This window comes from Propithecus coquereli, unplaced genomic scaffold (assembly GCF_000956105.1).
Source record: "Propithecus coquereli isolate 6110/MARCELLA unplaced genomic scaffold, Pcoq_1.0 Scaffold1, whole genome shotgun sequence".
Lineage (NCBI taxonomy): Eukaryota > Metazoa > Chordata > Mammalia > Primates > Indriidae > Propithecus > Propithecus coquereli.
The window spans coordinates 11,544,728-11,564,690 of NW_012133857.1; the positions used below are offsets into that span (position 1 = coordinate 11,544,728).

The 19,963-nt window shown below is 48.2% G+C and overlaps 2 protein-coding genes across 2 annotated transcripts; both read left to right on the top strand.

Annotated features, from left to right (window-relative positions):
• The first annotated feature begins 2,856 nt into the window (after positions 1-2,856).
• Positions 2,857-17,713, top strand: ATRIP (ATR interacting protein). Its single transcript, XM_012639099.1, has 13 exons — positions 2,857-3,103; positions 4,961-5,091; positions 5,769-5,939; positions 8,403-8,521; positions 9,719-9,876; positions 11,498-11,593; positions 12,136-12,265; positions 12,458-13,147; positions 15,733-15,869; positions 16,028-16,119; positions 16,581-16,661; positions 16,835-17,087; positions 17,496-17,713. The coding sequence occupies exons 1-13, from the start codon at positions 2,857-2,859 to the stop codon at positions 17,561-17,563; spliced, it is 2,373 nt and encodes a 790-aa protein (XP_012494553.1). The 3' UTR covers positions 17,564-17,713.
• Positions 17,714-18,218: 505 nt separating this feature from the next.
• TREX1 (three prime repair exonuclease 1) lies at positions 18,219-19,582 on the top strand. Its single transcript, XM_012648359.1, has 2 exons — positions 18,219-18,284; positions 18,588-19,582. Exon 2 carries the CDS (start codon positions 18,614-18,616, stop codon positions 19,556-19,558), a length of 945 nt encoding a protein of 314 aa, XP_012503813.1. The 5' UTR covers positions 18,219-18,284; positions 18,588-18,613; the 3' UTR covers positions 19,559-19,582.
• Positions 19,583-19,963: the final 381 nt, after the last annotated feature.

Consider the following 19,963-nt stretch of genomic DNA (forward strand, 5'->3'; position numbering starts at 1 on the left):
TCTCTTTAGCTGTTTTTACTCAGCCATTCCTACCTTAGCTGTGAACTAAAGTAAAACCAGCCCAGAATCCCACCAGAGTCTGCTCTTTGGTCTTTGTTCTGCCCTAAATTCTGTATCACCTGGAATTAAAACAACTCATTTGAAAGGCTTTCGTTCTTGTGTGGTTGTATACCCAACAGAATACCATACTTGAGGTTGGTGGAACAGTTTGCACTTTGGGAGGAAAACCCACCTTTCTCTGGTTATGATATCTAAGGGGCCATATGTTTTGATGGAATTGTTCATCTGTTCATGTAAGCGGTCTGCTGTGTGCAGGCAGGAGGGCATGTAGCAACAGACAGCTGTTGTCAGAGAACTTTATTGTGGCAGGGGGGCTGGGCAAATGATATGCACTATGAAGGAAAAAAATGGGAAAGGAGAAAGGTTCCTGCGTCTTGAAGAACCAGACTCCCTCAAAAGCCCTCAGGACTGCATTTCCACTAGGGCTTCAGAAAGGTCCTTGCTGGGTTCCCATGTCTTATACCCCACATTGAAATCATCAGAATAAAATCTAGCCTCTTCATATTCTTTCCAATACCATCCCCCCCACTCTAATCCTATAATCCTTCACCTGGATAATTGTCATCACTTCCGAATTCAGATTCCTGCCCCTACCCTTGCTCCCCTGCAGTCTAATCTTCACTCAGACCCAATGTGTCTTGCTAAACCCTACTTTCTCTCCTTGGCTCAAGAATTCTTCAGTGGCTTTGTAGAGCAAAAGCCAAAGTCTTCATGGTCACCAATGAGGCCTTAAGGGATCTGAATCCCACTGCCTTCCCTCTGATAGCTACTATTCATGCCCCCCATCCATCTTCAGCCATGTTGGTCTGCATTTCAGGCAAGCTCCCACTTTATGTGTTTTCACCAACTCTTCTGGATACTGGACACCTCATTCCCTCCCTTCCTTCCTTTAGAGAAATGAAACCAGTATCTCAGTAGCAAGCTTTTCCCTGATCACTCTATATAAAATGGCAGTTCCAATATCTCTTGTTTCATTTTTTCTCCTGACTTACATGTAGATGACAGAGATAATCCATAATGTATGCTAAATGTGTATTGAAACATTTCAGAGGCACAAGTCTTTGGATTTCCCTTCCAGACCCTTGACAGAACTATGCAAATAGTACTAATAATGCTACCCTTTCTCTGAGGATGTATTTTCAAAAAGGGCTCTAGACCCATTCGGAGACTTTGCTAAGCCAAAACTGGAAAAAGTTTTGTAGATTGAAACCTGTTTTATGACTAGATAATGTACTGGATGTTAACAAATAAAAAACAGCCTGTGCCTGCTTTGTTCCTCTCCAGAAAGTTGCACAGCCAGCAGCACCTTCTTTGGGCTTTAAGCATTCCCTGTGGGGCACTGCCAGCTGGCACCCATCCCCGTGCTGCTAAAACTACCCTTTCTGAGCACCAGTGAGCACACTGCCCCTGAGAACAAGTTACCGCTCTTTTACTTCGAGGAACCCAATCCCTCCTGACGAATGAACAATCCTGTCTCTTTCCAGGACCAGAGACCTGCAGCAATTAAGCATTCAACATTTGGGCACCTATCTGAGGGAACCTACCAGTTGCTTAAAAAACTCTTAACTCCTTAGGCATTCTAGGCCCTAACAGCAATCTCCCTTTTATTTAATGCCTTCACAAACATTCACAGGTCACTCACAAGCTAAGTTTGGCACTGAGCACACAACCACGAGTCTTGTTCCTATACTTGATTTTAGCCAAAAGGCCGAGAAGCGATGAGTCTTCTTCCTGTTAACCTCCAATACCAATTCCCTATTGCTGCTAACTCTTCTGCACACCACTGCTGCCCAATAAAATCCTGTCAGGCACTCAAGTCCAGTTCAAATCCCTGCTCTGTGAAGCCTTACCTTCTCTCTAGGCCATAGGTAACTGTTACTTGTGTAGTCTCCCTTTCAGTCTTGAATTCTCATCTCAGTAGTCTATTGTGCCGGCCTCCAACCCCTTTCTTTATCTTGCTAAGTTTCATTCAACCTGTAGGGCAGCCCAGGTGCCACTTACAGCGGGTATTCCTTAACCTGAGCCTCATTCATCTCTATACAACCAGAGCTTAGGACCAGAAACATTCCAGCACTCTCAAAGGAATGAATGTTAACACCCCAAGCAGTTCCCACACCCTCCCACACAGACAGGCACGCCTTTCTCAGGATCACTCCTTGAACTTTCCTCCTCCCCAGATCTACCTCAAATGCACACATTTCAAACATTTACTATTCTCGAAGATATCTGCTCACAACAGCTCTATTCATACTCCCCTCCCAACCCAACCCTCCCAGCTGCCTTCCCAAGAGAGACTTGGGGTATGTGAGAGGTGGGTCTGGCGGGAGAACAGCGAGGCCACGGAGACCAGACCCTGAATGCTGCCTGCCTCGACTCAAACAACACGTGAGAATGTCAGGACAAACTGCTGCCGCGCGGTTCTGTACTCCACGGAGTGATAGGGAGGCGGCGCAGAGGGGCTGGCGCACCTCGGACCCGCATCCGGGTTAACTGGGATCAGCCCGCACCGAGTCCCCAGCGGCTGTACTGAATCCTCGTGCTGGCCCTGGAGGGCCGAGAAGGGCGGGGCGCAACCTAGACAGGCACAGACTCAGCTGGGCGGGGCGGCGCGCTCGGATGTATGTCATCCTTGGCGCCCGTTGGCTGGCAGCTGATTGGCCTGTGGGTTCGGGGGCGGGGCACTAGCGGCTGAGGCGATCAGCGGCTCGCGGGCGGTTGGTCCGGCTCTCGGCTCTCTCGTCTCGTGGCGGTACCGTCAGGCTCAGCGCCCTCGGGTACTTGGGGCAGGCGGGAGGCATGGCTGGGACCCCCGCGCCGGGCAGCAGGAGGCGGAGTGAGCCCCCGGCACCTCGCCCTGGGCCGCCGCCCGGAATTGGGCTCCCCCCGAGCAAGCGGGCTCGGGGCTTCCCCGCAGCCGCCGCGCCGGACCCAGAAGACCCGTTCGGCGCGCACGAAGACTTCACCGCTGACGACCTGGAAGAGCTCGACACCCTTGCGTCACAGGCCCTGAGCCAATGCCCTGCGGCGGCTCGGGACGTGTCCAGTGAGTGCTTCTTGGGGCCTTTTTCCCGGAGGGTGTCGCAGACCACGATTGATCCCCTTGAAGGCTGTGGCTTCAGAACTCCCATGGCGAGCGCTGTCCCGGTGCCATACACCGAGAGTGCGCTTTCGCCTTTTTAAAACATAGGAACACCCTGATTTAAGCAGAGGTTGTGTTACAAAAGGTCATTTGATTTGGGGGAGAAAGGTATCAGGAATGTCAAAAAGCCATATAAATATAGAAAGCTAGGTTGGCATTTTACTTTATTTTCTAAAGTTTAGGCCACTTCGTTCTTGGTTCTAAGCAGAGATCCTTGGAACACAGCCGATGCAACACACCACCATCAGAACCATCACTGGCCATGCATGGGGACCCATTCTTGTGACAGGTTTGGGAAGCTTTACATCTTATGAAGCCCACTGTCCCTCTTGGACAGTGTGAGCATGGGAGGGGCCTGGCACAGGCAAGAAATGAAAGAAACTTATTCTTTTATACGTCCAATAAACTGCCAGGGGCCCAAATGTTAAGAACTGCAGTGGACGTAGCAATCACCAAAATACAAAAACTCCTTCCTACATGGAGCTTACACTCTAGCTGGGGAATGAGTGAAATCTTGTGGGGCTCCCAGAAGAGAAAGGTTTTGAGGGCACCTTGCATCTGTACTTGGATATCTCAAGGTATCTTAAACTCAACACAATCATTTCCTGGAAACCCAGTCCTCCTTCAGCATCTCCAGAAAACACTGGCTGATGATCAGATGTTTCACAAAACAGTGACTAGCACCACTCTCCATCCAGTGGTGCAAGACAACTATTCCCCCTTTCTTGACCCTACGTCTAATTCCTTTCCAAATTCTGTCAACTTTACCTTCTTAATCCATCTCTGAAAGCCATCCTATTTGTATCATTTCTACCAACTCCCTGATCTTTGCTACCATGATTCCTCCCCTGGACAGTAGTCTGCAAAATTAGCTCCCCATTTTCAGTCTTGACTCCCCACGAGTCAGACTTCACGACGCTCTTTTCCAAACTGAAATCTGGCTGTGTCACACAGATACATGTGAACATCCTTACTGAAAGTCCTTTAATAACTTCCCACTGCTTCTAGTATAAAGACCAAAATCCTTAATATGGTCTGTAAGGCCCAGCATGGTCTGGCTCTTTCTTACTCTCTCTCTGGGTTCTAGCCACACTAACTTTCCTTCATTCTTTGAATTCTGTCTGCTTCCTTACAATACAGGAACTTTATACCTTGTTCTTTCTTGCACACTGGGTGTTCTTTCCATCCATTCATTTCCACTCATCTGATTGATTCCTGCTTGTCCTTCAGCTCTCACCTCATTCAAATCTTCCTTAGGGGAAGACTAATGTTCCAGTCATTCCACTTGGGTCAGATTTCCCTATTATAGGCTTTCCTGTATTTGTTCTCCTCTGCAGTTGTTGTAACAGTTGTAATTTTACAGTTATTTATGTATTGTTAAATGTCCTATAAGCAAGGACTGTATCTATTTTGTTCACCATTGCATTGGACCGTTAGAGACTAACATCATGCCTGGTGTATTGTAGGTGCCCAGTAAATATTGTTGAATATAGATCACTGAGTTCTGGCTGGTGAGATCTCCACATCACCTTTTAGCCTTTAGATGAGACTCTTGCAATTGGGGTGAGGAATGGGGAGAGGGTGATAGGATCTTTAAAAGATCATTTATGAGTTCGAATCATGTTCTTAGGTTGGAAAATACCTATATTGCTTACTATATCTTTCTCTACTTTGTTTTCAAGAGTGATTCTTTTCAGCATTTTCTGGCAAACATGGGAAAATGTTGAGTCCTGAAAGGTATATGGGAACTGTTTTTTACAGATATTCACAAGGTCCACAGATTAGATGGGATGTCAAAAAATCCTGCAGGGAAAAACAAAGAAGGTGTTCCAGTTAAAGATAATTTCGAATTAGAGGTACTTCAGGCACAATACAAAGAACTTAAAGAAAAGGTAAGTGACTTGTGGTTTTTGTAGTTAATTCATTTCACTTAATCATTGTACAATGAAATATATAAAAATTTTAAAACAATAATCTAGATTCACCTCCATGAAATGAGAGAAGCCTGGGGAAAGAAAGCCAGAAAATTTAGGCTTAAAGGAACTAAATAATGAGATTTCGAACAGCCAAGGCAAGGAAAAAACACTGTATACCAGACCCAAAAAGAGATACAAGCTGTTTTGGCACTGAGATGAATTTATAGCACTTATCTTTATATGAAGAGCACAACATTGTAATGGTTGCTGTTTTCATTAGCAGTTTTGCAAGAAAACAGACATCCTTCATATGACCATCTGTAGGTCCCTAAGAAAACCAGGAAGATAATGTGAAATTTTAATTCTGTGAAGTATGTGACCCAGATTATTAAATGCCTCTTAGAGCCTAAAGAATTTCCATATGTGTGTGACAAGTGTATCTTTAAGCTATCTTACTGAATATAGGCTGTCCTGTGAACAAGCCTACCAGACCATGGTGACATCTGGTTGGTACAGATATATTTTGAGCACTCGTTGGTCTATAGGACATGTTTTTTCTGTGCTTTCTCCATCTCCCCAGTTACATATTAAAACAAAGTACATAAGTAATTTTCCCTTACAAACTTTTCACAAGATAAATTTGGGATTTACAGCTGAAGGCAATGGAAGAAAAAGTCCTCATTAAGAATGGAGAAATTAAAATTTTGCGGGACTCACTGCATCAGACAGAATCCATTCTAGAGGAACAGAGAAGATCACATTTTCTTCTTGAGCAAGAGAAAAGCCAGGCACTCAGTGACAAAGAAAAGGAGTTCTCCAAAAAGGTGACCCAGAGTGTTTGTTTTGCATGTTATGGCTTTGCCTGCTGAGTTCCTTTAGATGCAATGAGCAATGTTGCCTATAAATCTTCCTGGGAGATTTCAGTAGTTGTTTTTCTTAAATATTTTCTGCTATCATCAGCTAATTGCCATGCACTTTTCTTCCAGGGTCTGCATGTGGTTTGTAAAAGGACTTAGATGAAACTCTGCTTTGCTGTCATAGTTGGTCTTCGCAGGAATAAATTACTAGCTTAGACTTTCTAGAAACAGGTTTAAATTAGGGCCCTTTTGGTAGATCAGAAACTTAATTGAGCCAGGCACAGTGGCTCACCCCTGTAATCCCAGCAACTCAGGAGGCTGAGGCAGGAGGATCACTTGAGGCCAGGAGGTCAAGACCAGCCTGGGCTGGTCTTGAGACAGAAGGACCCTGTCACTAAAAAAATAAAAAATAAATTCAATTGACCTAGTTTATGCCAAAAGGAAACATATTGGCTTCCATGACCAAGTCTGGGAAAAACAGGTGTGCTGGGGCCTTGATTGAATAAACCTTGCCAGGACACATTTTTAATTTCTCTGCTATAGATAGGCTCCATCCTTATGAAAGAGGGTGTTTTCTCTAGAAGGTTGTGGGCTCATATTTTATAATTCCAGGGCACAGTTAAGACTTGGGGTCCTTCATTTCATGTTTTAAAATTCCGAGGAAGGCTCTGATTGGTCTAACTTAAATTAGATGCCTGTCCCTGGACCAGTTGCTATAACCAAAGAGATGACAGCTCCCATTCAAGTCGTATTGTCAGAAATAATAGGGATATGATTGTTTCCAAGGGAGGGGGAGATGCTGTTCTGGGAAGAAAAACTCTAAATAAGCACTTACCTGTGCCCAGCACTAATGGCATAGTTGACTTTCCATATAAGTTATGAAGAGCAAGGAATTTGCAGTCAGACAAACCAGAGTTTGAATCTAGGCTTCATCACACAGAAGTGGTGATTTCAAGGTAATGACCTAAGCTCTGTTACTCATTTCCCTTATCTGTTCCAAGAAATAACCAGAAAGGTTGGGAGACTCAAACGTTCCTGCACTTACTGTGTCTGGTGCTGTGCCTGGGACAGAGCGTGCTTGGAGAATGATGGCAGTTACTGTTGGCTATAGCCCTTGAAGGCCAGAGCAGCAGGTCTCCCTATATTGCAGCGTTTTTGTTTTTTTTTCTTTTTTTTTGAGACAGAGTCTCACTCTGTTGCCTGGGCTAGAGTGCCATGGCATCAGCCTAGCTCACAGCAACCTCAAACTCCTGGGCTCAAGTAATCCTTCTGCCTCAGCCTCCCGAGTAGCTGGGACTGCAGGCATGTGCCACCATGCCCGGCTAATTTTTTTTTTATATATATATATATATATATATATATATATTTTTTTTTTTTTAGTTGTCCAGATCATTTCTTTCTATTTTTTAGTAGAAACGGGGTCTCGCTCTTGCTCAGGCTGTTCTCGAACTCCTGACCTTGAGCGATCCACCCGTCTCGGCCTCCCATAGTGCTAGGATTACAGGCGTGAGCCGCCGTGCCCGGCCTTGCACAGGGTTTTGATAAAACTACTCCAAATACTCCACCCAAACTTTTCAAGAAGACCTGGAATTGTGTACCACTATGTTCATTAAAAGGTCAAATGTTACTGCTGAGATATGGCACCTTGCCAAGCTCTATTTTGGACGTGTTACATTCATTGTTCTACTTAATCCCCTAACCATGATGAAGCCAAGTATTTATAGTATAGATTCAGAGAGTAAGTAAATGATGGGGCTAATATTTGAACCCTCACAATAGTTAGACTCAAATTTATCTTTCTAGAGTACCATGCTGTCATTAGGAAGAAAGCTAATGTTGGATATTTTAGGACATTTATATCACAGCAGACTTCTCCCCTCCCTGCCCCCTTAGAGACAGAGTCATCTCACTCTGTCACCCAGGCTGGACTCCTGGGCTCAAGTGATCCTCCCACCTCAGCCTCCCAAAGTGCTAGGATTACAGTCGTGAGCCACCACGCTCAGTCCACAGCAAACCTTTTTTTTTTGGAAACAGTCTTTCTGAGTCACCCGGGCTAGAGTGCAGTGGGTCATCATAGCTCACTACAACCTCAAACTCCTCAGGTCAAGCGATCCTCCTGCTTCAGCCTCCTGAGTAGCTGGGAATACAGGTGCACGCCATGATACCTGGCTGATTTTTTTCTAGTTTTAGTAGAGATGGGGACCTCGCTCTTGCTCAGGCTGGTCTCGAACTCCTGACTTCAGGCAATCCTCCTGCCTCAGCCCCCCAGAGTGCTAGGATTACAGGCATGAGCCACCACACCTGGCCCCACAGCAAACCTTCATATGTATTTTTCATTGTTTTTCCTTCACTAGCTTGGGATTTTGAAGCCTAGAGATATTTTTGTGTATATTATGGGACCACTACAAGTATGTTTCTTTTGCCTTCCAGCTCCAATCATTGCAGTCTGAACTCCAGTTTAAAGATGCAGAGATGAATGAATTAAGGACAAAACTTCAGAGCAGCGAACGAGCAAATAAATTGGCTGCTCCCTCCATTTCCCATGTCAGGTAATGATGGTGCTGGAGGGGTAGTTCAGTTTTGTATTGTTTAATAAAAAGGCTGTATAACAATGTCAGACTAGTCTTGAATGAAGCTTGTTTAGACTCTGCGATCTGGGGAGAGATCCTCTTTCCTGAAGGATTCAAGGTGGTTTGGATTAAACTTGAATGGTTTAAGGCATCACAGCATGCAGGCCCGTACTCTAGAAGTGCCTCCTCTGTGGGGACCTCATAAACACTGTTACTTAGAACTAGAAAAGGCTGGAAAGGTGATCTCCAAATATGGGGGTGGGCCAGTCTTCATTTTGATGTAACTTGTTTAACATAACGGATTTTGCCGCAAATGTGAGTGTATTTTAATTCCAGCTATTTGGAATATTTTCTTCTCATTTGCTGCCCTGGAACCTTAGTCCAACAGCCCCCTCTTCTGATGCCAGATGTGCTCAGTTTGTTAATGGTCTGTGTCTTACCCTCTGCCTGCCAGACAAGTCTGGCACTATCAGTGTCAGCCTTGAAATTTGAACAGTGTCAGTCAGGACATCTTTTTCTGGTATTGAACAGTCTACTGCCTTTACTCATAATGGGCAGAGTGTGAAATTGAACTCTCCATGTCTTGTGTAGTCCATATAAGACGAGAGCTGAGGGAGTCCTCTTAACACACCAGTAACAGAAAGGTCTCAGCATTGTGTGATCAGATCAGAGCATTAAGACTGCTTCTCTAACATAAAGATGTTGGCACTGAAGAACTTACTCAGTTTTCGGTATACCTTCTAATAGGTTAATCAAAATGTTAATATTTATTTATTTTGATAAACCTCTTTCTGTTGAAAGTCTTTGGATTCAGTCTGTCACTGTTAAAAATAGGTTGTTCCAACACTGTAAAGATTTTTTTTTGTTTTTTTGTTTTTTTTTTTTCTGTAAAGATGTTTTGATGGAATTGAAAATAGTAAAGGAATTATGGCCAGTATTTTTGGATGATTAGAAAAGTATGGTAATAAATGAAAAACTTTTTCAATAATTTGGATCAAAATGCCTGGAATTTTGCACTGCTGTCCTGACAAAGAATGACAGGTGTGTGATAAATAAAATCTTTGGTTAAAACACCTAGACATGAAAAGTTTAAAGTTTGTTAGAAGTTTTATAACCCACTATTTTAAGTGGTTTTAGCAGAATCATTACTTTCCTTTCATAGTTAACTTTCTCCAGTCCTAGGAAAAGTCCTTCTGTGGTTATAAAGCCAGAAGCATGTTCTCCACAATTTGGAAAAACATCTTTTCCTACAAAGGAGTCTTTTAGTGCTAACATGTCCCTTCCCTACCCCTGCCAGACAGAGCCAGGATACAAGCCTCTTGTGGGCAGAGAGGGTAAGTCAGTCTATTGCTGTATAACAAACTACCCAAACTTAGGGTTTAAAACAACAATAATTATTTTCTCCCGATTTCTGTGGATTAGCAATTCTGACAGGGCACAGTGGGGTTGAGGTTATCTCTGGGGACTGGAATCACTGGCAACTTATTTGAGGCTGGCGGATCCATTTCAAGACGGCTTACTAGTGTAGCTGGCAGTGTAATTCCTCTCCACAAGAGGATACTCAGTAGCCTCTCCACAGGGCTACTAAATATCCTCATAACCTGGTGAATGGCTTTCTCTAGAGCTAGCAAACCCAGAGAGAGCCAGGCAAAAGCTATCCTTTTTATGGCCTAGCCTCAGAAGTCACGTAGCATCACTTTTGCCACATTCTATTTGTTAGAAGCAAATTACTCAGTCTGGGCCACATTTAAGGGGAAGGAAACTAGGCTGCACCTTTTGAAAGGAGGTGTATCAAAGAATTTGGGGGCTTTTTTTTTTTAAGAGACAGAGTCTCACTTTCTTGCCCAGGGTAGAGTACAGTGGCACGATCATAGCTCACTGCAGCCTTGAACTCCTGGGCTCAAGTGATCCTCATGCCTCAGCCTCCCAGGAAGCTGGGACTATGTGTGGGTGTGTGCCACCGCACCTGGCTAATTTTTCTTATTTTTTGTAAGAGACTGGGGAGTCTTGCTGTTTTGCCGAGACTGGTCTCAAACTCCTGGCCTCAAGTGATCCCCCCATCTCAGCTTCCCAAAGTGCTGAGATTACAGGTATGAGCCACCATGATCGGCCTGGGCATATTTTAAAACCGTCACAGGCAGCATCAATTGACCATTCCAGAAATATAGCTAGTATGCAGGGACCTGTGTTCCTTTCGTTTGTATAACTTGCGTTGGTATAGCCTTGCGTTTGTATAACTTAGTCCAGACTGAGGGAATGCTGCTGCTTTCTGGAGTGAGACAATGTAACATTGACGGGTTTTCACTCTGAGACACTGCTATGCTGGTTTATCTTATGATTCAGATCTATCGACTGTGTTCCTACTGTTGCTAGCCTTTTCACATCATTGCCCGTCACACCACTTCTGAGAAACCTTGCAGGCCACTCATATTTTTGGCATCTAGGAACTAAAGGGGCAGTGTGGGGTAGTGTAACAAGCAGGCAATAGAGCCCAACAGCCTGGGAGTCCCAATCATACTGCTTACTGGCTTATGTGATTTGCGCAAGTCCTTTAACCTCTGTGCCTCGGTTTCCCTATATGTAAAACAGAGCTAATGATAACAACTCCATGTAGGATTGCTGTGAGGAACAAATGAGCTTATATGTGTAAGGCTATTAGAACAGTGTCTGGCACATAATAAACACCATATAAATGTTAGTGGTTACTGTTTTTGTCTAATTGCTTCATTTTGAAGAGAGGCAAACAGCTTAATTTTCTTTCCTTTCTTTGTATGAGTTCTTGTTTTACATGAAGAAGGTAAAAGATGCAAGGGCTCTTGAGCTGCTTTGGCTTTTGTTTTGATCCAAGGTTGAAGACGTAGAACAATCTGTGTTTTAAACTTATCACATGTAAGAGTTTCTGATATGCCCGTGCTTTTGTGGTCAAGTTTTGATTCACATTTTATCTAGTTTCAGATAATAAGACCCACAGTCTGAGAGGTAACCAGATAAATCAAGAAGAGGCCCAGAAAAGCTTTGTTGACAGCTGGAGGCAGAGATCAAACACTCAAGGTACCAGAATCCATGCTTCTCCCACAGGGGCCTGCATGGCTCCAGTTGTCCTCTGCGATACCCAGTAGAATTGCCTGATGAACTGTCTGGGGCTCTGAGAACCAGTGGCCCAGGCAGTCCTTCAGAGAGTCTAGGGAAGTAGAAGTGTATGACTTAAGCAGAAGACTTTATAAAATGAAAAGGGCCAAGAGCAAGTATGTCCCAGAGCCTTCTGCACCCCCTGGCATCTTAACAGGGCTTAATGGCAGCTTAGAGGACAGTTGGCATCCAAGAAACCCTCACATTTTCCTTCTGAGGCCATAGAAGAGGTCTCCCATGGCCATGCACGGTGGCTCACCCCTATAATCCTAGCACTCGGGGAGGCCAGGGGCGGGAGGATTGCTTGAGGTCAGGAGTTTGAGGTTGCCGTGAGCTATGATGATGACACCACTGCACTCTACCTAGGGCAGCAGAACAAGACCCTGTCTCAAAAAAAAAAAAAAAAAAGAAAAAGAAAAGGTCTCCCATGTCAGAACCTTCTAGAGTCACCTTGTCTTCTGCAGGTTCCATTTTGATAAACCTGCTCCTGAAGCAGCCTTTGATCCCAGAGTCATCCCTAGGTCTTTGCCATCTCCTGAGCAGCTGTTCTGAGTCTCCTACTGGCAGTTTCTTGCAGCCACCAGGGTTTAGCAGGTAAGTGTAAAACTCCTGGCAAGCTTGTTTGGGAAGGAGTTTCTAGGAAGCAAGTCCTTTTCTGGCCTTGGCCAGCCTGGGAGGTCTGTGGGATGGGCAGGGAGCCTAGAGAATTTGGCAGAGAAGCTATCTATGGCCCATGGCCTTATCTCCATCCCACATTTAACTATTTTCTTTTGTGTTTATTGCCAGTACCTTGGCTGGGATTTCAGGCCTCAGGACCACAGGTTCTCAGGATGGGTCATTTTCCCTCTCAGCCCTGAGAGAAGCACAGAACATGGCATTCACTGGACTCAATCTAGTTGCCAGGAATGAAGGCTCATGTGATGGAGACCCAGCAGAGGAAGGCAGAAGGGCCTTCCCTCTCTACCAGCTTCCTGGAGCCGTGCATTTCCTCCCCCTTGTACAGTTCTTCATCGGCTTACACTGCCAGGCTCTGCAGGATTTGGCAGCAGCTAAGAGAAGTGGAGCACCTGTGGACTTACCGACACATTCCTCCTGCATGAGCTCTGGGGTAGAGGCCAGCCCTGAGGATTCAATTTGCAACCTGGAAGGCTTCTCTGTGGCTTCACTTAGCATTCTTCAGCACCTGGTGTGTCACAGCGGAGCAGTCGTCTGCCTATTACTGTCAGGAGTGGGGGCGGATTCTGCTGCTGGGGAAGGAAGCGGGAGCCTGGTTCACAGACATAGTCTTGGAGATATGACCTCAGCCCCCAGGGGGGTTGCTGATGAACAAGGACAGCATCCACTATTGAAGATGCTTCTTCATCTATTGGCTTTCTCTTCTGCAGCAACAGGTCACCTTCAAGCCAGTGTCCTGAGCCAGTGCCTTAAAGTTTTGGTGAAATTAGCCGAAAACACTTCCTCTGATTTCTTACCCAGGTATAAAGCAGCACGGGAGTCACGATTTTTTGTGGGTCTTACTGACCTTTTAAAGTTTAACCTGTGGCCCTTGTACTTCGCTCTCATCTTGACTTATCTACACTAGTCAATTCTAAGGCTTGGTTCTAGGAGTTCTGAAGTGATGGGAAGTGGGGCCAGGTGTTAGGAGAACCAAGAAAGTGGTTTATTTGGTTTCATTCTGCCTCTGAACAACAAGTAAGCAAAAGGCACTCGTGATAGAAGGAGGCTGTTAGCCACTAGGGAAGAGGATCCTGCTCAAGGACAAAGGCTGAACCAAGAGGCCTCTGAACCCGAGATGTGGATCAGGTGAAGACCATGTACCACAACCACATTGAAATTAGTGGGTTCCCTAAGGAAGCAGAGGGCGTGAGGAGGGCCTGCAACCCCTGAGCTAACCGTGCTAGGAGTATCTGACCATCACCATTGTGCCCACCTCTAGCATGAGTCTCAAGTTGCTTGTTTTTCTTAAGGTTTGTTGGAAGTGGTAGTATAGTGAACCTCGCTAGTGAACACTGTTATCATAAATTCCTAACTTAGGATTCCAGAAGCACAAGATTGGGAGGAACTATAAATACCATCCAGCCCACACCCTCATCCAGTAATCCAGTTTCCCTCCCAGCACTCTTCCAAGAGGTCAGTTCCTATGTTGGAATGACTCTACCAGCTGGACATATCTTAAGTCATCCCATATCTGAGCTTGGCATTTGTTTCCTAAAAACACTTCTGGATCCTGGTTTCCATCTGAATATTTTTGGTTGGTCTGGTCCATGCTGAGAGCTGGACACAGTATCGTAGTGTAGTGTGGACATGGGATGGGGGGCAGACCATCACCCAGGTGCCCAGCAGGGGCCCAGCTCATAGTGGCTGGTTGTTTGTATTGTATTTGTTAAATGAATGAATCCCAGAAACCATGTTTTTATCAATTCTCTTGGTGGTCACACCATCATTCCTGTTGAGCTTGTCCACAGGAACACTCAAAAATTTAATGGCTGCTCACTGCAGGCCAGATGCCTTCCATTCACTGGCTCGGGTGACACACCTATGGCCCTGCATCCTCACACCTAGCACAGAGCCTGCTCACTGTAAGCACTCAGTATTTGCTGAGTGAATAAACCCTGAATTGAGGCAGGGAAAACTGAAAGCCTATAGGGAGCATGCTTGGGGTGGTGGGGGTTTAACCTAGTGGGTCTCCTGAGCCACTGCCCCATCTCTTTCTGACATCATCTCCCACTCAGTGCTTCTCTTCAGAACTCCTTCACGCTTAAGCTGAACCCCACTCCACATAGCTTCCTCTTCACCTTGGAGTGAAAGCTAGGGCAGGGGTGTTGTTGAAGTTCTAAAGCAGCATATGACACAAAACAAGGAGCAAGGAAGGCTGCAGTCTCTTTTGTCCCTCAGTGGCCTTGTAAAGGACATCTTTGCCCACCCCAGCTTGAGAGCAGATCATCTTTGTCTCCTTAGGCCCAGTACTTTAGAGCACATAGGTCTCATCCCAACTTTAACCAAAGCGGCATGACTTCATGACTTACCTATTTTGTATACTGGAGCTCTGCATAGAGTTTCATTTAAAAAGAAGATTCTGATGCTATCAAAAAATAACTTGGAGACTACTGTGTTGTATATAAAGGTGGATTTTGTTTTTGCTTTTTTTTTTTTGTAGATAGTTTCAGGGGCCTTATAGGAGATTAGTTAGGGGCCACTTGCAGCCCAATAATGAGACCAGGTAACAGCCAGGTTAAATTTCAGTTTCCCACAAAGTTCCACATTCCCTGGCAATAAAAGAGCATCCAGCTTCTTATCTGCTATGCAGGATTTGCTCTAAAAGGAGTTCCCCCCACATAGTGAGACCTCGCTTCCTAAGGACATAATGAAGGATATTCTTGACCTTCTATGCTCTGTGTCAAGACACTGCGGAGGTATGAAAGGGTACACATAGCCGGACCCTCATGCTCCAGGCTATGTGGGTTGAGCAAACAGCAGTTGCCTTGGGGCCAGGTTTCTTGGTGATGGCCATCCCTCTGCCCCTGACCCATGCAAAACCCACAATGAGCACCTTCTCACACTGGCAGCAGAGGAGACTGATGTTTTCCAACTAGTGGAGAAAATGCTCTTCCTTGCCTTACAAGTGGTCTCATAAGGTCCAATCATAGCCAAGTGTGTGTTTGTTACTTATGGAGCCCTTGGCCAGTCCTTTGATGGGCACAGAATATTTCTCTCATACCCAGGTTATGACTCCCTTCCTGTTTAGGAACAAAGGCAGGAAAGAGCCTGGGGGTATATGAAGGCCAGGCATCCCAGGTCCAGGGGGTCATCTCCCATGTACTGGGTGATGCTGTACCAGATGAGGGCCTGTTGTCTAAGCCACAGCAGCTCTGCAGTGGAAGTTAGCACCTGCTTGTTCATAGCAAATAGGAGGTGGTTGCGCCAGCATTTCAACTCAGGGCTGGCTGACTCAAGCCTCTTCGTACTGTCCTGCTCTCATTTCCTGTTACTAGTGAAAGGTGAGGGTGGACTATGGAATTGGGGTTGGGGGTGTCATGTCTCTCTGGGATCCTGTCTTTTAGGTTCCAGTGTGTGTTCCAGGTGCTGCCACAGTGCCTCAGCCCAGAGACGCCCCTGCCTAGTGTGCTGCTGACTGTTGAGCTCCTCTCCCTCCTGGCAGACCACGACAAGCTTGCTCTTCAGCTCTGTTCCCACTCAGGTAAAGCAGGGCGGGTGGGCAGCTGGGCTGCTCCTGAAGACTGGAGGAAAGGGTTGTGACAGGGATGGGGCCTGGGGCCTCCTGAGGGCTTCTGCAGCTAGTAGCCCAGGCCCTGGGTGAGAAGGGGCACCGAGTGAGAAGTAGGTCATCCTTTTCAGAAGGCTGCCTCCTGCTCCTGCTGTACATGTACATCACATCAAGGCCTGACAAAGTGGCCTCGGAGACACAGTGGCTTCAGTTGGAACAAGAGGTAAAAACTCTAGAGAACCCTCTCGAGACTGCCACCCTGCCCAGCCTAAGAACCCACAGAATCTTTCTCTGGGGAGAAAGGGGGCTTTAATTCATTTTAGTGGCAAGAGTTTATCAAGCTAAAGAGGTAAGCTCAGTTGGGGGCTCCACGCTACAGATGCAATATAGGTGGACCTAGGTTGTCATAGGACTTGGCAAAGTTGCCTGATAACTGATCCTATCCTGGCTTTGGGGCCTGGTGGCTGGAGGTGGGCGTGGAAGCATGTGGGTTGTTGATGAGACACAGGTGCTGGTGCTGAGTCTGGCCTAGGAAGGCCCCACAACACCACTTCCTGGCCCCATTTGAGCAGACAAGCAGTTGCTAAAGCAACTGGAGCTCCTGTAGGAGAGGCCTGAGAAAGGCCTTGCTATGACTGGGGTCTCGTTCTGCCCAGGATGGAACAGAATCTGTTCTTATTCTAGGCTGTGTGGCTCCTGGCTAAGCTTGGTGTGCAGAGCCCGTCCCCCCCAGTCACTGGCTCCGACTGCCAGTGCAACGTGGAGGTGAGTAGGCCAGGGGCAGGCAGGGGCCAATAGCATGGCAGCTCTGTTGGGTAGGGTGGCCCTGTGCAAGGACCCCATGCCTTACTCAACCCTCCTCACCTGGGCTGAGCAGGTTGTTAGGGTGCAGGACATGGCAAGACCGGACCTCAGTCTGTGCCCTCTGTCCCCCCCAGGTGGTCAGAGCTCTCACAGTGATGCTGCACAGACAGTGGCTGACAGTGCGGAGGGCAGGGGGGCCCCCAAAGACTGACCAGCAGAAGCGGACAGTGCGGTGTCTGCGGGACACGGTGCTGCTGCTGCACAGCCTGTCCCAGAAGGACAAGCTCTTTTCCATGCACTGTGTGGAGGTCCTGCATCAGTATGACCAGGTGATGCCAGGGGTCAGCATGCTGATTCGCGGGCTTCCTGATGTGACAGACTGTGAAGGTGAGCCGGCAAGAGAGCCCCCCCTGCCCAACCTGCGTGTGGGCTCTCCCTGAAGTTCGGGAACAAGTCAGACTCCCTGGCATTACCTCAGCAGCCCTCTGTCCACCACAGCCATTTCTGGCACTGAGGACACTTTCATTGTCTTCCTGCCCTGGTTCCTCTCTGAGCATATTGGGCTGCCTTTTGCCTGTATCCGTTGAGTCGGCCTGGCAGAGCCACGGTTTTTCCAGAAATATCCGTGTCTGAATTGCCTTTGTGTCACTTTGCTTGCAGTAGCTGAGGGAGCAAGGCCTGGGCATGGAAGGGACTGGTTAGTTCCTGCGGGCGTAGGGGGAGGAGAGGTGGAGCCTCCCCCTGTCTCCAGCACCTTCGGGCCTTCACCATAGGACCCTCTTCCTTTTGGCTCAGAGGCGGCCCTGGATGACCTCTGTGCTGCAGAGACTGATGTGGACGACCTTGAGATGGACTGTGGCTGAGGCCGGCAAGCATTTGGCCACATGGTGGCACCAGCACCCCTGCTTTCCTCACTCATCAACTGATTAAAAGCAATAACTGGCAGTTCCTGCTGAGACCACGCCAGCCTTGTTTGTTTCCTGAGTCTGATCCGTTTGGCTGAGTGGGAGGGGACCCAGGGAGGCTTGGATCCTTCTTCCTGTCCCTGGCTGCAGCTGAGACTCAGTCCCCATGGTAACCCGCCTTGAGGAAAGAGCCCTGCTCTGCCTGTGGAATTGTCCTGAGTCATGGCTTTGGGCTGGGGCCATGGGAAGAAACCATTGTGTGGCAGGGAAGGAGGCGGCCCTTGGCCCAGGCCTAGGAATCAGGAAGGCCTAGGAAAGTGGGGCCAACAGGTGGGCACCAAAGGACCAAGGCAGGGGCTCCCAGCGTGCTTGAGACCTGGAGCTAGCCTGGCACCACAGCCTAGTTCGCCCAGCTGGCTCTCGCTGCTGTGAGGACCCTGAGCCAGCAGGCCCACAGCTGTGGATCTGAAACGGCCTCTGGGAGGGTCCAAGATTCACGAGAGGGGCAGACAAGGCGGGCTGGCAGGGCGGGTCTGGCTCACGCAGCTGTGGGCGGGTCTGGGCAGCTGTGGGCGGGTCCGGGCAGCTGTGGGCGGGTCCGGGCTGAGTTTCGCTTCCCGCCACTGCTGGCAGCATCTAGAAGCAGAGGGAGAGGGTGCGCCGAGTCATTGCTGCCGCGGTAAGTGTGGAACCCCAAAGGGATGGGGCAGGAACGCCATGGGTTTCCCACACCCCAGACTAGGTGGGCACCAGGAGAGGGGCCCCTCCCTCAAAGAGTAGAGTGTGCTTGTCCCACTGAGGAAAGCACTCCACTCTCTCCAACTTCCTGCGCTGAAAATGGGCCCTGGAGCTCAGGGACAGTGCCAGATAGCGCATGGAAGGCCTGAGATGTGCTTCTGCCCATCCCCTTGCCCCCACCCCATCCACTTTAGATCTTTCCACTGGGCACTCACACCCACCCCCAACCCATGCTCCTCCCCAGGCTCAGCGACAGGTACCTACCCCACTATGGGCTCGCAGGCCCCACCCCCAGAGCCCATGCAGACCCTCATCTTCTTGGACCTGGAGGCCACTGGCCTGCCCTTCTCCCAGCCCAAGGTCACGGAACTGTGCCTGCTGGCCGTCCACAGATGTGCCCTGGAGAGCCCCCCCACTTCTCAGGGGCCACCGTCCACAGTGCCCCCACCACCCCGTGTGGTGGACAAGCTCTCCCTGTGTGTGGCTCCGGGGAAGGCCTGTAGCCCTGCAGCCAGTGGGATCACAGGGCTGAGCACAGCTGTGCTGACGGCACATGGGCGTCAACGCTTCGATGACAACTTGGTCAACCTGCTCCTAGCCTTCCTGCAGCGCCAGCCACAGCCCTGGTGCCTTGTGGCACACAACGGTGACCGCTACGACTTCCCCCTGCTTCAAGGGGAGCTGGCTATGCTGGGGCTTGCCAATGCTCTGGATGGTGCCTTCTGCGTAGATAGCATCGCTGCCCTGAAGGCCCTGGAACAAGCTAGTAGCCCCTCGGAGCATGGCCCAAGGAAGAGCTACAGCCTAGGCAGCATCTACACACGCCTGTACGGGCAGGCCCCACCAGACTCACACACAGCCGAAGGTGACGTCTTAGCCCTGCTCAGCATCTGTCAGTGGAGGTCACAGGCCCTGCTGCGGTGGGTGGATGCTCACGCCAGGCCCTTCAGCACCATCAAGCCCATGTACGGGGTCACAGCCTGTGCCAGGACCAACCCAAGGTCATCTGCTGTCACAGCCACTGCACCCCTGGCCACAGACAGGAACAAAAGTCTCAGCCTTGGTGGGAGCAGGAGACCTAAGGCTCTTTCTCTAATGAAAGGCTCTGGAGCCCCACCCAAGGAGGGCCTTCTGGCCCCACTGGGTCTGCTGGCTTTCCTGACCTTGGCGATAGCCACGCTGTATGGACTGTCCCTGGCCACACCTGGGCAGTAGGCCAAGAATGACAATCTAATAAAGAGTCCCCTAGCACTGAGTGGTCACTCGCCTCCTTTCTTCCTTAGCAGCCTGGGCCTCTGTCTACGCTCAGGACCTGAGAAGGGGGCAGAGGTGGGCACAGTCTTCTTTGTCCCTCACTCTCCCTAGCAGGATGGTCAAACATCTGAGCCCAGTAAAGGTAGGGAAAACACAGAAACCCAAATGGTGGACAGGCACTCAGCCTAATGCCTAATCCCAGCAGCCAAGGCTATGAAGAAAGGGGCAGAAGCTCTAAATATCGGCATTTATTATAAACAGGGGTGCAGACCCTAGACTGAGAAACACACTGACAGATACAAAGCTAAGACAGACCCAGAGAGACATCAACAGAGGGACAGGAACACCGAGGTATTCATGTCTGGG

Coding starts and splice junctions, on each gene's coding strand:
- TREX1 (XM_012648359.1), top strand. CDS start 18,614: ATGGGCTCGCAGGCCCCACCCCCAGAGCCCATGCAGACCCTCATCTTC.
- ATRIP (XM_012639099.1), top strand. CDS start 2,857: ATGGCTGGGACCCCCGCGCCGGGCAGCAGGAGGCGGAGTGAGCCCCCG. Junction 3,104..4,960: donor GGCGGCTCGGGACGTGTCCA/GTGAGTGCTTCT, acceptor TGTTTTTTACAG/ATATTCACAAGGTCCACAGA. Junction 8,522..9,718: donor CCCTCCATTTCCCATGTCAG/GTAATGATGGTG, acceptor AACTTTCTCCAG/TCCTAGGAAAAGTCCTTCTG.